Raw genomic sequence first — 16,164 nt, forward strand, 5'->3', positions numbered from 1 at the left:
CTGTGCAATCCTTCTGCCTAGTCCGCCATCTTGCCCCGCCTCCTCTTGCATATTATTCTTAATGACTAACCCTTGCATATCTGTTATTTCTTCTGTACCTCAGTTCCTGGAGTCTACATTACACTAATTTTTTTTTGTTTTTAATTGTGATTTGGGTAAATGTTTATAGAGCAAATTCACTTTCCATACAGCAATTCACATACACTTTGTCTTATGACGTTGACTACAATTTACCCCAATGCAACAGCTTCCCTCTCACTTCCTCCTGATAGTTACCTCTTCCCTGTGTCCTTCCCTCCATGCACTCCTGCCCCCTGAGCTATGTCCCTGTGCATACATAGCCCTTCTATTCTCCCATAATTGATCTCTCCAAGGAGTGTATCTACTTAATATAAATGTTCAGCTCATATGCCTGTCTTTTGTTTGGCTGGAAGCCACAGGTGTGGGTTCAATTCCAGACCTCAAGGAGAGCCAGGGGCTATAGTCAGCGGTTCCACCACGCTCTGTCAGACCAGCAAACCTGGTCCCTTTTTTCAGATGATTTTGAGTTTATGTTCCACATCATTCTCCTACTCTATCCAGGATACATTAAACTAATTTTGATGTTTTAAGATTCAAATGTTTATCAATTACTAACCAAGAGGAAATTGAAATAAGGATAATTCTATGAAAGCTTTTTCTTCATTTTTTTAAAAAAATAGTTTATTTAGACTCAAAATCATAAAGAAATAAAAGGGACCAAGTTTTCTGATCTGATAGAGCTTGGTGAAACCCCTTAGACTATGGCCCCTAGCTGCCCTTCAGGTCTAGAATTGAACCCACTCCTGTGGCTTCCAGCCAAACAAAAGTTAGGCATATGAGCTGAACATTTATATTAGGTAGATACACTGCTTGAAGAGATCAGTCATGGGAGAATGGTAGGGCACAGGGAGACAGCTCAGGGGGCAGGAGTGCATGGGAGGGAAGGACACAGGGAAGAGGTAACTATGGGGAGCAAATGAGAAGAGAGCTGCTGCGTTGTGGTAAATTGTAGTCAATGTCATGAGACAAAGTGTATGTGAACTGCTGTATGGAAAATGAATTTGCTCTGTAAATTTTCACCCAAATCACAGTAAAGATAAAAAAATAATTACTTAGTTGTTGTCAGAGTATACACAGCAAAAATAAACACCAATTCATGTTTCTACATGTATAGTTCAGTGACATGGATTATATTTTTTGAGTTGTGCAAGCTTTCTCACTCTCTTTTTTAGAGTTGTTTCTCCTCCATTAACATAAACTCATTGCTTCCTAAGGTTTCTGTGTAATCTTTCCAGTTGCTGTTGTCAGTTTGATCCCATATAGATGGAAAATAAAAGAGTATAACGCTTAAGGCAGGCATTCTTTACTAGTTCAACTAAGCTATGTTTGGGTTTAAGATTTCAGGAGATATTTTTGGTATAAGATTTAAAGATCTTGGACAGTAGTTCCAGAGGTTCATCTGTCTTTCATGGCTCCAGAATATTTGCATTATATGACAATTTGAAATTCTGTTCTGCATTTCCCTCTTTTTGAATCTTTGATCAAAATGTGCAGTAGTAGTAGCTGGGTACCATCAGTTTTTCTTTCTTAATGTACTTGTTGCATTAGCCCCTTTGACCCTTCATTAGGGTGTGGTAGAAGAGGAGACTAATAGAAAATCATTTGATAATGAACACTTTTCTTATTTTTGATATTCCTATTAATTTTGAGGGTGACAGTTCAGATTATAGATAATTCAATCAATGGTTATAAGCTCTGTATATTTGAGGTCAATTTTCAACTGGTTGGATACTATGGATTTAAGTGTCTATATTTAGAGTCTGTATTTAGACACTGGCTCATACTGGAGGTAGTCCTGAGAGGTCTACGTCAGTCTTCATCTGGACACCTTATATTGGGTTTGGTTCACTTAGCTTGGTTATTCTGACTCAGCCTCTAGGGAGCCTCAGCACTGTCAGTTATTAGGAATGACTAGATGTAGGCAGTCTTTAGAAGTGTGCTTGTTATAATCTGATTGATTAACTCCTTAAATTCTGCTCTGATTGTCTGACATTCTATTAATACTGTAAAAATTCTGAATTGATGGAGTCTAAAAAAGTTGCACATGAAAATGTAGCAAACCAAACAAAAGCACATTGTTTACTTTGATAATACTTAAAAGGTGTTTATGATGTAATACTTTGTATCTACTTAAAATTGTGTTATAGAAAAATATCAAAATACATGGAAAAACACACACTAAGTAGCCCTGGTGGTGCAGTGGTTAAGTGCTCGGCTGCTAACCAAAAGGTCAGCAGTTTGAACCCACCAGCTACTCCACGGGAGAAAGATGTGGCAGTCTGCTTCTGTAAAGATTATCGCCTTGGAAACCCTATGGGGCAGTTCTACTCTGTCCCAATCAACTCAGTGGCAGTAGGTTTGGTGATGAGTTACCTTTGAACCTTTGTATGACATTTTGACAAAATGACATTTTGCAATAACAAAAAAATACGTATTTCTTGAGATGATGTATAATACACAAATAAAATGAGATCACCAGATTTAATGACTCGTAACATTTTTTATAACCAGAAGGCTGCAGTTCATACCCACCAGCCACTCCTTTGAAGAAGGTTGGGCAGTCTACTTATGTAGTGATGCTGCCTCGGAAACCCAAGGAGGGGTCACTATGAGTTGGGTCCGACTTGATGGCACATAACAGCAACAACGGCAAAGAAACTGCAATAAGATATATATTCACATTTTTTACTACAACAGAATTATAATACTGTTTTATAAATTCTTCCTATGTAATCTAGAAACCAAAAACCAAACCCATTGCTATTGAGTTGATTCTAACCCATAGTGCCCCCATGAGACAAAATAGAACTGCCCCATAGGGTTTCCAAAGCTATAATCTTTACGGAAGCAGACTGCCACATCTTTTTCCTGTGGAGTAGCTGGTGGGTTTGAACTGTTGACCTTCTGGTTAGCAGCCCAGCACTTAACCACTGCACCACCAGGGCTACTTATTTAGTGTGTGTTTTTCCATGCATTTTGATATTTTTCTACGGTGTGATTTTAAGTAGATATAAAGTATTCCATCATGTAAAATGTAATTTTTAAATGAACTGTCTATCAGTAGACATTTGGGATGTACCATATTGTTTCCTATTTTAAATGATAATGTAGTAGTGAACAGTCTTATAGCCAATCTCAGTGTACGTTCATGGAATAATTTCCCAGAAATGGAATTACTGGTTTAAGGGGGTACATGGAATTTCAGGGCTGCCGTTTTGTGTTGCCAAATTGCCATTTAGAAATACTGAACCAATTTATGGTCTGTCTTATTTAAGAGTATGTGATCAGGTACAAATAAATTACTGTTTTTACATTTTTTTAATCATACTGAAATACTAAAGTTACAGAATATACATAGTGCCTGACTACTTCTCTTGATTCCTCACTCCCTTAAAAATCATAGGAAATGAATGTCTTATTAGCTGTATCTAGAGTTTTATGGCATTTATGTTTGGTGCAAGAGCACACTAAATGTAAATTCTTACATTAAAATACCTCTAAACTTTGGGCTTTTTTTTCTTTTTAAAATCAAGGTATTATTTACATAAAATAAAATGGCAGTTTTAAGTGTGTATAGTTTGTTGTAGTTTAGTAGTTGTGTGCAAATATGTAACTGCCACCACCATCAACATATTGAACAGTCCCTTCATCCTAAAAAATTCCCTCATAACCCCTTGAGTTGATTTCTCCCACATTTTCCTTCCTACTGTAACTAAACAAAAACCAAACACTGTTGTCGAGTTGGATCTGAGTTATAGCAACCTTTCCTTGGGTTTCTGAGGCGGTATCACTATGGAAGTAGATTGCCCAACCTTCACCACTAATCTGTTTTTTGTCATTATAGTTTGGCGTTTTTTTTAGAATTCCATATAATCGAAATCATGAAGTGTGTATAGTCTTTTGTGCTTAACTTTTTTTTGCTTAGTGTGTTTTTGAGATTCATTCATCTTGTTGAATGATTAATATTTCATTCGTTTTTATTGTTGAGTAGTATTCTGTTATATAGATAAACAAAATTTATTTTTCCATTCACCAGTTGATGAACATTTAGTTATAAATAACACTGCTGTGAACATTTGCATGCATGTGTTTGTGTGGACATGCATTTTATTTCCCTTGGGTAAATACTTATGAATTTACTTGCTGGGTCATAGGATAATGTATGTGTAACTTTATAAGACAATTGCTGTTACTGTTTGGGGGTCCCTGAGTGGCACAAATGGTTAAGCACTTGACTACTAGCCAAGCAATTGGTGATTTGAATCCACCCAGAGGCATCTCAGAAGAAAGCCCTGGTGATCTGCTTCTAAAAGATCACAGCCTTGAAAATCACGTGGAACTATTCTACTCTACATGCTTGGGGTTGCCATGAATTTATTTGGCAACTAACAACAATAACAAACTATACTGTTTTCCAAAGTGGCTATAACTTTTGCATTTCTACTAGCAGTGTATGAGAGAGTCAGTTGTTCAATATCCTCACTAACACTTGTTTTCGTCAATCTTTTTAACTTTAGCTGTTCTTGTGGGTATGTGGTGCTACCTCATGATTTTAATTTGAGTTTTCCTGATGACTAATGATATCGTAAGCCGTAGATTTTAATATCTGTTAAGAATGCTAGCATATTTTGAAATAGAGGTAAAATGAATACATTATTTGTGCTTTGTAAGAACTGTAGTGGGCTGTGTAGGTATATGTTCAAATGATTTATATGTAATTGAGGATTCATCATACGTGTTTTTAGTAGCTTGGTGATACACAGGTAAATTTAGGTTTTTATATACATTATCCTTATTCTGTATTATTAATCAGAAAGACATTAAATGGAGGAACTATTAATGAAAAGATTATGACCTTTGTGTTAATGAAATTATGGTCCTAGGGTTTTTCACCTTTTGACCTGAATAATTGATTTAAAAATTTCAGGTGAATCCAAGGATTGGAGATAAAAGAAATATGATCAAATGATGATTTGTCTCTTTTTGTTCTTCATTAGGACATTTTCATTCCGTCTCCAAGTTTGGAAGAAGGATCAAATGATGGAAAGAAAGATGCAGACTTGCATAGTTCATCTTTGACTGTGGAGTGTTCTAAAACCTCAGACATTGAGCCAAAGAATTCCACTGAGGATCTTGGGCTTTCTTTGACAGGGGATTCTTGCAAGTTGATGCTTTCAACGAGTGAGTATAGTCAGTCTCCAAAGATAGAGAACTTGACTTCCCATAGGATTGATGAAGATGGAGAAAACACACAGATTGAGAATACTGAGCCCATGTCTCCAGTTCTCAATTCTAAACTTGTCCCCACTGAAAATGACGGTATCTTAATGCATCCAGCACAGGATGACAAAGTAGACCTGGGTCATAATGATGACAAAACAAAGGAAGATGATACAGAGACCAGAGATGACATTAATATTTTAGCTACTGGTTGCAAAGGCAGAGAAGAGACTGTAGCAGAAGACATTTGTATTGATCTCACTTGTGATTCAGGAAGTCAGGCAGTTCCTTCTCCAGCTACTCGATCTGAGGCACTCTCTAGTGTGTTAGATCAGGAGGAAGCTATTGAAATTAAAGACCACCATCCAGAGGAGGGGTCTTCAGGGTCTGAGGTAGAAGAAATCCCTGAAACTCCTTGTGAAAGTCAAGAAGAACCCAAAGAAGAAAATAAGGAGAGCACACCATTTCATCTTTCTTTAACTGAAACTCAGTCTCAAGGGTTGTGTCTTCAAAATGAAATCTCAAAACAAGAATGTCAGGAAGCTATGGAAATTGAAACCAGTGTGATTAGTATTGACTCTCCCCAAAAGCTGCCAGTGCTTGACCAAGAATTGGAACACAAAGATCAGGAAGCTTGGGAAGAAGCTACTTCAGAGGACTCGAGTGTTGTCATTGTAGATGTGAAGAATCCATCCCCCAGAGTTGATGTTTCTTCTGAACCATTGGAGGGAATGGAAAAATGCTCAGATTCACAGTCCTGGGAGGATGTTGCTCCAGAACTAGAACCTAGTGCTGAGAATAGACCAGATATCCAGGAGGAAAAGAGTGTAGAATATGAAGATCGGAAATCACTAACTTCAGAAAAGGAACCTGTAGAGGAAGACTCTCCACAGTCCCCTTTGCCTTCAGTGAGAGCAGATGATACTCCAAGACCTGACCAGGAAATGCAGCAACCCCATCCTCAAGAGAAAACAGGTGATGCATTAACAGAAGACTCAAAAATGGCTGATGCAAAGCAGTTGGGCTCTGGAGTAGAGGCCCAGCAACTGGAGAAGGCCTCTGCCCATGCCTCACAAAGCTTCTGTGAAAACTCCAGTGGTGAGTGTGATGATAAATTGTTCAACCGAATTAGAATAAGAGATAGGTGAGAACCACATGCTTATGTCAAGTCTGACGGTGAACTTGGGTTTATGTTTATGAGCAGCCAGTAATAATTGGAAAATTTGAAATTTTGGGTTACATTTTTCTTCTATAGCTGTAATTATTTGTGGGATCAGAGATCATTTGAGATTTATCAGCTTTATCATTCAGTAGTAAGTAATTGACATGAATTTTACAAGTATTTAGAAATTGAATCAATCTATTTTTTTCTAGTTAGATCCCAGCCTTGCTTTATATTTTTATATTTTGACAGTTGTCTTGAAGTACAAGGATCTTGGTTATTACTCTATATAGTAAAGTCACATTCAGAACTCTGTTAATACATATACTGTTATTGGTTGTTTCTTCTTTATGGGCAGAGTAAAATTCTTAAATATAAAATGCATTAGTTTGTATTTCTTATTTTATCAAGTTCAGCAGGAGAACACAAACAGCTTTCTAAGGTATTTGTAGAGTATTATGTGTGATGTTAGCTGAAAAAAAGTAGACACTTTCTCAGAAGTTTAAAATTCTGGAAAGGATGTTAGAGATTTTTGGGTTCAAGCTCTTGGGTTTAAGCTCTTTCTGAAGTTATATGGTAGTTAATGATTTAAGTAGGACTGGAAAGTCTCCTGATTCCCAAGTCTATACTTTTTTCCTCTTGTAAAAACATATAATGTAGTTTCTTTGATTCTGATAATTAGATAGGTGAGATACTCTAATGACCTAAAATTCTCTATTACATATATTTTTGTAATGTCATAACATTTAAATACTGTTACTGAACTAGACCAGGGTCTACCAGGCCTACTAGGCAGATTGTTTTAATATGGCTTCTTACCTGAACCCATTGCCATCAAGCTGGTTCTAACCCATGGTGACCCTGCCTGTTTGAGAGTAGAACTGTGCTCCATAGGATTATCTTCTTTTATTATTAAATATTTCAAACAGAAACAAAGACTAGTACAGTGAACGCCCATAACCTAGCTTAAAAAACTATGAATTAATAACTGTCTTCTTTTTATTATTATTTTTTAAATCCCTTCACCCATGTCAAACCTGTCTCAATTATCCATCTGTTTTTCCTCCTTTTCCCTCTCCTCCCATCCTTAGTAACCAACAGAGAAAACTTCCTAGGGTTTTTGATAGCTGTAATCTTACAGAACTAGATTGCTAGGAGTTCTGTGGTACCACTGGGTAGATTTGAACTGCCTGCTTTTTGGTTAGCAGTCAAGTGCAAACTGAGCAACCCAGCAAAAGAAGCTTATAAAATACTGGGATATTAGTTCTAGTGTATTGTTTAAAAGTATTCTCCATGAATTCTTGTTAATAATACTGTTAATTGGCAGAGCCAATAGACAGTGCCATAGTACAACTTAGTCTGATATATTTATCCATATTATTGAAAATACTCATTTACAAGGAGTAGTGACTTGGTATGACAGATTGTAGTTATTTTGAGGTATCCTAGGAAAGTAAGTACAAAATTTCATATGTTAGGTTTAAGAGGAGCAGCCAACCTAGCACAGTTGTTATTTTCTCCCAAACACAGTTATTTTATTAAAAGAGATGAATGTCGCCCAAACCACAATAAAAATAAGAAATACAAATAAAAGCAAACTATCAAAAGCAAAAAAAGAGATAAACAGTTAAGAAATCAGAAAATAGGATTTTTGACAATTTGCTAATTCTGATTAGCAAAGCTTTGAAACTAGATATTGACCTACTTAAAAAGTAAAGTTTTATGTCTTGACAAACGTTTTATGCTTTAATAATTTAATAGTAGCTAACCACTGGAGATGATCAGATATGTGGGATTTATTGTTGGGTAGAGTTTTAGATATAACATTACTTCTCTGGCCTAGAGTGAATGCTAGTTACTACTACTGAACATAAAACTCTTGGATTTCTGTATTAGACCTAGTGAGACTTTCAAAATCTTTTAGCCTGTGAGATCCTTTGGCACCTTTTTGAGTAGATTATAAATTAAAAATGTTACTGTTAGACTTCTTTATGAAGGTCCTACAGACTGTTAAGGCTATATATGGACTCCTTGGGTTAGCACTGCACAAAATTACATTGTGTAGATTTCACACTATCTGAATTTATGTCACTGAGTATCCCCAAATGTGTACTATCTTAGAACTTTTTCTGCAGATCTGCCAAACTTTGGGCTTCCTCTGTTTGCCTATTCCCTGGCTGCCTCTCTTGCATCAGTTCTATTGTTGATGACTATAAAGAGAGCAGAGAGAGGAGTACAGGCAACCTCTTTTATTGTGCTTCACTTTATTGCAATTTGCAGATATTGCACTTTTTACAAATTGAAGGTTTGAGCAAGTCTGTCAGCACCGTTTTTCTAGCATCATTGTGCTCACTTCATGTCTCTGTCACATTTTTATCACATTTTGGTAATTGTCACAACATTTCAAAGTTTTTCATAATGCTGTTCTACACTTAGACTGTAGTATAGTATAAACATAACTTTTATATGCACTGGGAAACCAAAAAATTCCTATGACTTGCTCTGTTGTGATATTTGTTTTATTGTGGTGATCTGGAACTGAACCCTTAATATTTCTGTGGTATGCCTGTAGTAGAGAATTGGTTTGGAGACATAGTGATAGGGACTGGGAATGAAACAATTTAGGAGCACAGGAAAGGAGTAAGTAATGAAATATTCCTTGTTGCTTTCCTTAATTTTTCTTATTTTATACTTCTGTTTTGGTTTGCTTTTTGTTTATTATTGCTGTTTTGTTTTGCTATTTGTTTTTTCAGAAACTCCATTTCATTTCACTTTGCCTAAAGAAGGTGATATTATCCCACCCTTGACTGGCACAACCCCACCTCTCATTGGGCACCTTAAATTGGAACCCAAGAGACACAGTACTCCTATTGGTGAGTGATTAAAGATTAATAATATTTGAGACAAATTCTGAGATACCATTTTTTATGCAAGTGATATTTTTAGATCTGAGGAGCTGGGCCTGACAAGGTTGAATTTTGTCTCAAGCACAATAAGACTGTGGTGTCTGACTCTTTGCATTTACTCCCAGTATGTGTTAAGAAGTGATGAGGGGAAGGGAAGAAAGGGTGGAGGGAAACAAGAAAGAATGTTTATGAGGATCTTATTACTTGTAAGGAGATATAATCTGCGTACTGAGCAGAGATACAGAACTATTTTATAAGGGATGCAAGTAGGATGTAAGTACTATTTATTCAGTACCTTGGCTAATCATCCAGTCTGCTGCTTGACAGGGCAAGAAAACTTAGATCCTCCTTCCCTGACGCAGCCCATAGTCTTCTACATTAACCTATTTGTTTTCTCTAGTCAGTGCTGGGAGGTAACAGTCATGCCGTCTGGAGTCTCCTGCTACCTATGCCTGATGCTGGCAGATGTGGGTTGGCTGAGGGCTCATGCAGCATCCTTTGTCCAGATGCAGAAGTGGAACTGAATCCTGTTGCTCCTCTTAAGACCAGGTGTCAGTACTAGTGCGTAGTTGTTGATACTTGTGGCAGGATCTATCCTAGGACCCCTTTCAATCGTGCAGAGCTGTGGAGTCAAACAGGCAAATTAATAACCTTGCATTGCTGTTTTTCATGTTTGTATTTTAGTGTTCTTTCTTTCTTCTTCCTGCCTCCCTTCTTTCAGGTATTAGCAAGTATCCAGAAAGCACTGTAACAACCAGTGATGTCATGTCTGAAAGCATGGTGGAGACTAATGATCCCATTCTTGGGAGTGAAAAAGGGGATTCTGAGGCTGCCCCAGAAGTAGATGATAAATTATGCCTAAGAATGAAACTGGTCAGTCCTGAAACTGAGACTAGTGAAGAGTCTTTGCAATTTAGCCTGGAAAGTAAGTTTTCTTTTATGTTAATTTTGGGTTATTAATACTTCCTGATCACCTGGGAAATATTAATTAGCTTTCTTCTAGTTGTGATGATTGATATTTTCATAATGATAAATGTATTTATAAAGTTTTGTTTTCATAGATTTAATTCTTTCTCTTTAGCATGTTACTGAAGATGCTCTAGTATGTCTTTATGTTGCTGCTTGTATCTCTATATTAAACCCGTGTCTGTATAAAATAATTGACTTCCATATTCAGAAATAGTTCAGAAGAGAGTGGAAAGCTTATTATGGATTCACATTGTAGATTTATGTTGACTTTTTTCCACATTAATTGCAAGCTGTTTGCTATAGCTAGAGAAGGTGCCAGAGAGTGGTTCCAAAGTAGGGACCAGATTTTGAAGACCCTTTTACCATGCTGAGGTGCTGAAGAATTTTTTTTTTGACATGGGTCAGTACTTTTTTTTTTTTTTTCAGTGTTCCCGCTCCTTCCCTCCCACCCCTGATAACCAACAAAGAAAGTTTCCTTCCATATATAAACTTTCCCTGGCTTTTTACAATAATGAACTAATACTATATTTGTCCTTCTGTGATTGACTTATTTCACTTTGCATAATGTCCTCCAAGTTCATTCATTTATATGGTGTTTTAGATTCTATATTACTCTTTAGTGTTGCATAATATTCCATTATGTGTATGTACCATAGTTTGGTTATCCATTCTTCTGTTGATGGGCATGTAGGTTGCTTCCATTTTTTTGCTGTTGTAAATAGTGCCTTGATGAACATGGGAGTGCATATATCTCTTCTTGTCCTAGCTCTCACTTCTTTAGGATATGTACCTAGTAATGGGATTGCTGGGTCAAATGGTATTTCTAATTTCAGCTTTTTAAGGAATCGCCATACTGCTTTCCATAGTGGTTGTATCATTTTACAGTCCCACTAGCAGTGTATGCTAGGAAGGTTGGGCAATCCTACTTCCGTAGTGATACTGCCTCGGAAACCCAAGGAGGGGTCGCTAGGAGTTGGGGCCGACTCGACGGCAAAAAAAATAACAATAATAAAGCAGTGTATTAGAGTCCATATCTCTCCACATCCTTGCCAGTGTTTGTTATTTTCTGTGTTGTTAAACTTTGCCATTAGTGCTTGGGTGAGATGGTATCTCATTGTTGTTTTGATTTGCATGTCTCTGATGGCTAATGAGGGAGGACCTCTGGTAGCATAGTGCCTAAGGCACTTGACTGCTCACCAGAAGGCTGGTGGTTCAAACCCACCAGCCACTCCTCGGAAGGAAGGTTGGTCCTACTTCTGTAGTGACACTCCTTCGGAAACCCAAGGAGGGGTCGCTATGAGTTGGGGCCGACTCGACGGCAAACAACAACAACAACGGATGGCTAATGATCATGAACATTTCTTCATGTGTTTGTTGGCCACCTGAATATTCTCTTTGATGAGCTGTCTATTCATGTCTTCTGCTCATTTTTTAATTGGATTGTTAATCTTGTTGTTGTTGAAGTTGGAGTTTTCTATAAACTTTAGACGTAAGTCCCTTGTCAGATATGCCATTGCCAAATATTTTTTCCCAATCCCTAGGTTCTTTTTTTACTCTTTTGAAGAAGTCTTTTGAAACACATGAAAATTTAATTTTTAGAAGGTCTCATTCATCTAGTTTATCTTCTGCTGTTTGTACATTTTGTGTTATGCTTGACAGTCTCTTTATGCCATAAATTACGGCCCCTAAATTTGTCCCTAGTTTTTCTTTGAGGAACTTTATAGTTTTAGGTTTCACATTTAAGTCTTTGATCCATCTGGAGTTAGTTTTTGTGAATGGTGTGAGGATGGATCTTGTTTCATTTTTTTGCAAATGGATATCCAGTTTTGCCAGCACCATTTGTTAAAGAGACCACTTCTTGCCTATTTAATGGATTTCAGCCCTTTGTCAAAAATCAGCTGACCATAGGTTGATGGATCTATGTGTTCTCAATTCTGTTTTAATGGTCTGTGTATCTGTCGTACCAATACCAGGCTGTTTTGACTACTGTGGCTGCATAGTAAGTAGGTTTTAAGATCCGAGAATGTGAGACCTCCTATTTGTTGTTCTTCTTCAATAGTGCTTTGCTTGTTCGAGGTCTCTTTCCTTTCCATATAAAATTAGTGATTCATTTTTCCATACTGTTAAAGAATGTTGATGGGGTCTGGATTGGGATTGCATTGAATGTATAGATTGCCTTGGGTAGTATTGACATTTTCACAATGTTCAGTCTTCCTATCTACAAGCATGGTATGTTCTTCCATTTATGTAGATCTCTTATGTTTTTTTGGAGTAGTGATTTGTAGCTTTCTTTCTACAGGTCTTTTGTGTCCCTAGGGAGAGTTATTCCCAATTATTTAATTTTTTTGGTAATTATTGTAAATGGTATTGATTTCCTTATTTCCTTTTCAGTGATCTCTTTGTTGGTGTAGAGGAATCCAACTGATTTTTGGATGTTGATTTTATACCCTGCCACTATGCTAAATCTCTCAATTAGTTCCAGTAGTTTTCTTGAGGAGTCTCTTGGAATTTCTCTGTATAGGATCATATCAGCAAATAGGGATAGTTTGACTTCTTCCTTACTGATTAGGATGCCTTTGACTTTCCTTTCTTAGAGGTTTTTAAGTTGTCAAAGGTCATAATAGGTAAAGTTAGAATTTGAATCACATCTGAGCTAAAGCTTATAGTTTTTCCACTAGAATAGTAACTTAGCTGTCTAATGCTGCTATAACATAAATAACCATAAGTGGGTTGCTTTAATGAACAGACATACATATTTTCTCATAGTTTAGGAGGCTAGATGTCTGAATTTGGGGGAAGCTGCCTCTAGGGGAAGGCTCTTTCTCTTTGTCCACTCTGGGGGGAAGTTCTTTGTCTTTTTTTAGCCTCTATTCCTAGATTCCTTGTTGATCATGTGGTTTGTACCTTCCCTTTCCTTCTGTTTATACTTGCTTGCTTGCTCAGTCTTCTTTTTTATATCTCAAAAGAGATTGACTTAAAACACAGCCTACACTAATACTGTCATAAACATAACAAAGAAAATCCATTTCCAAATGGAATTATAACCACATGTCTAAGTGCTAGGATTTACAGCACTTATTTTTTGGGGGCCTAATTCAGTCTGTAATGGTAGTTTGTAAATGCTGTTTAAGGGACTTATGTGAAGAAGACATCTCATAAAAGTGATTGCAAAGGAAACATTCAGAGAGGAGGAGAACCAGGAGAATTGAAGTCATGGAAGCCTTTGGGGAAGACCAAAATAACCAAACACTGCCCTCAAGTCGATTCCGACTCATAGTGACCCTGTTTGGGTTTCTGAGGCAGTAAATCTTTATGGAAGCAAATTGCCCAGTCTTCCTTCTGTGGAGGGGCTGGTGGGTTTGAACTGCCAACCTAGTTATCAGTCAGATGCCTTAGGCACTATACTACAAGAGCTCCAGGGGAAGAGAGTTCAAAAAAATAAGCGTCAGACGCAGGAATGAAGGCTAGTAAGATACGTCTGAACTGTGCATTGAATTTGGCAATGAGGATCTATTTGGTGACTCTTAAAAGAGGTCTACCAAGAGTGTCGTGGTTGAGGTGAGAACCATAGTAAAGGTAATTCAGGAGTGATGGGGAGAAGAAGCAGCAAATGTACTCTGGTTTTGAGATGTTTAGATGAGAAACGAAGACAAAAATAAGGCAAATTAGTAAAAAATGCAGGTTTGAGAGAGGTTTTGTAATTTTTTAGGGTGAGAGCGGCCTGAACAAGTTTATAGACTGAAAAGAAGAATCCAAAAGGATTAAACATGAATGAATAGGGGAAACAGCTGATGGATCAAGGCCCTATAAGAAATGGGGAAGGGAAGTTTTCAAAGACCACAGGTAGAGTAGGTGGACTTGAATAAGAGGGGAATAATTCTTCTGAGACCAGAGAGAACAGTTGAGGGTTTAGATGAGTACTGTAGACACATTTATAACTTAGAAGGTTAAAGAGAGTGGGAGGCATTTAATGGCTTCAATTCCAGCAGTGAAGTAGAAGGCAAGGCTTCTGCTGAGTCAGGAGAGAAGTTTAATAGGGAATTTATGAAGAAATAACATGAGGGAATTGTAGTTGACCAGAACCAAGTAAAGAATGGATGTTTGGTGATAAAGGCCAGTTGAAAGTGAGGTTTATGAATTTGGAGCAGCACAAGCCTACATAGATGTATTATTTTCAGCAGCCTTATGTTGACTCAGGAGGGAAGCTGTAACACTAATCCACAGTTGATAGTGATAAATGTGATGGAAAATAAGAGGGCAAGGGATTCAGTGGTATGGGTCAGAGAATAAGAGAATAATAGCTTTGGTGATGGACCATAGGATCTAGGCTTGTTAAGGAAATAGACTAGGAAAGGAGCTGCTGATGGGCTAGAAGAAAATGGAGGGAGAAGAGCTTGAATGTTTGAGGATAAACACTGGATTAAGCTGCTAGCTCTTGTATAGCAGAGGGATGAATCGTGCAAATATGTGTTTATGGTTTTCTGAATTGAAAAAGTAGTATTATATAAAGGTACTCTAGTGACACAGTGTTTAAAGCACTCAGCTGCGAGCTAAAATGTCGGTAGTTCAAACTTTCCAGCCTCACTGAGGAAGTATGATGTGGCATGGTTTTCTGAATTTAAAAAGTAATACATAGACCATCTCTGGAAAGATAAAGAAGAAACTGGTAACAAAAGTTCCTTCTGTAGAAGCAAACTAGCTGGTTATGAGACTGAGTAGGAAGGGGAGGTTTGTACATTTATGCCTTTTGAATTTTGAATGTACGTATATTTGTGTGTTTAAAAATAAATACGTGTATGTAATGCTAAAAGGAACTTATTTTAGAGGAAGAAAGAATAAAAAATTTTGTAACCCTGAAAACAATACTTAGGATTTTGATGTATTTTACTTTATGCTTTGTATTTCTGTTCATATAAGGTTATTTGGAAAATATTTTGGTGTGATAATACATTTTATTTTTGAATGAATTTTATTTTACATTGAGTTTTACCTTGCGTTTTTTCTTTCATCATGACATTAAAAATGCTTAATGTCAATTTTAATGGCTGCATAATATTTCATTTTGTGGATGTCCTCCATTTATTTAATTTATTATTTGATATTTAGGTTGTTGATTTTACATATATGTGTGTGTGTGTGTGTGTGTTGTTAGTTGCTGTTAAGTTGATTCTGACTCATGGTGACCCTGTGTGTATGTACAAATTATTAATTTTCTAGTGTAATCTGGATGGAATATCCTTGATCCTCAACCTTGATAATAATGCCTTTAGCCTCAGTAGCAGAGAAACCAGTTCCTGAATGTTTTTTTCCCATAGTTTCTACCAAGAAGTATATAAAATTTATTAGTGTCTGGTGGCGTAGTGCCGAAGGGATTTGACTGCTAACTAGAAGGCTGGTGATTCAAACCCACCAGCCACTCCTCAGAAGGAAGATTGGGCAATCTATTTCCATAGAGATACCACCTCAGAAACCCAAGGAAGGGTTGCTTTGAGTTGAATCGACTTGACAGCAGTGAGTTTGGGTTTTTTAATATGTGTTTTTGTACTTGATTTAAAATATTTCTTTGTTAGTTATTGCTTAATGGATTTAAAAAAAAAAAAGAGGATTTCCGTAACATTTTTGTGGAGGACTCCTTGTGAGATATTTGGAGATAGGGTTATTCAAACCACAGATTCATCTGCAGTTTGTTGTAATGTGGTGGCTTGCATGTTATTGTGATACTGGAAAATAAGCCACCAGTATTTCAAATTCCAGCATGGTCACCCGTGGTGGACAAGTTTCAGAAGAGCTTCCAGACTAAGATAGACTAGAAAGGAGGACCTGGCA

At 37.0% G+C, this 16,164-nt stretch overlaps 1 protein-coding gene across 1 annotated transcript in view; it reads left to right on the top strand.

Annotated features, from left to right (window-relative positions):
* The window catches only part of TP53BP1 (tumor protein p53 binding protein 1), a 96,446-nt gene that overhangs the window by 41,210 nt on the left and 39,072 nt on the right, over positions 1–16,164 (top strand). Inside the window, exons 12-14 of the mRNA XM_042783696.1 lie at positions 5,079–6,399; positions 9,217–9,336; positions 10,091–10,294. Of these exons, the coding sequence (XP_042639630.1) occupies positions 5,079–6,399; positions 9,217–9,336; positions 10,091–10,294 (1,645 nt within the window). The remainder of the gene's footprint in view (positions 1–5,078; positions 6,400–9,216; positions 9,337–10,090; positions 10,295–16,164) is intronic.

The sequence above is a fragment of the Orycteropus afer genome, unplaced genomic scaffold, assembly GCF_000298275.1.
Source record: "Orycteropus afer afer isolate SDZICR_OR568_19922 unplaced genomic scaffold, OryAfe1.0 scaffold00026, whole genome shotgun sequence".
NCBI lineage: Eukaryota > Metazoa > Chordata > Mammalia > Tubulidentata > Orycteropodidae > Orycteropus > Orycteropus afer.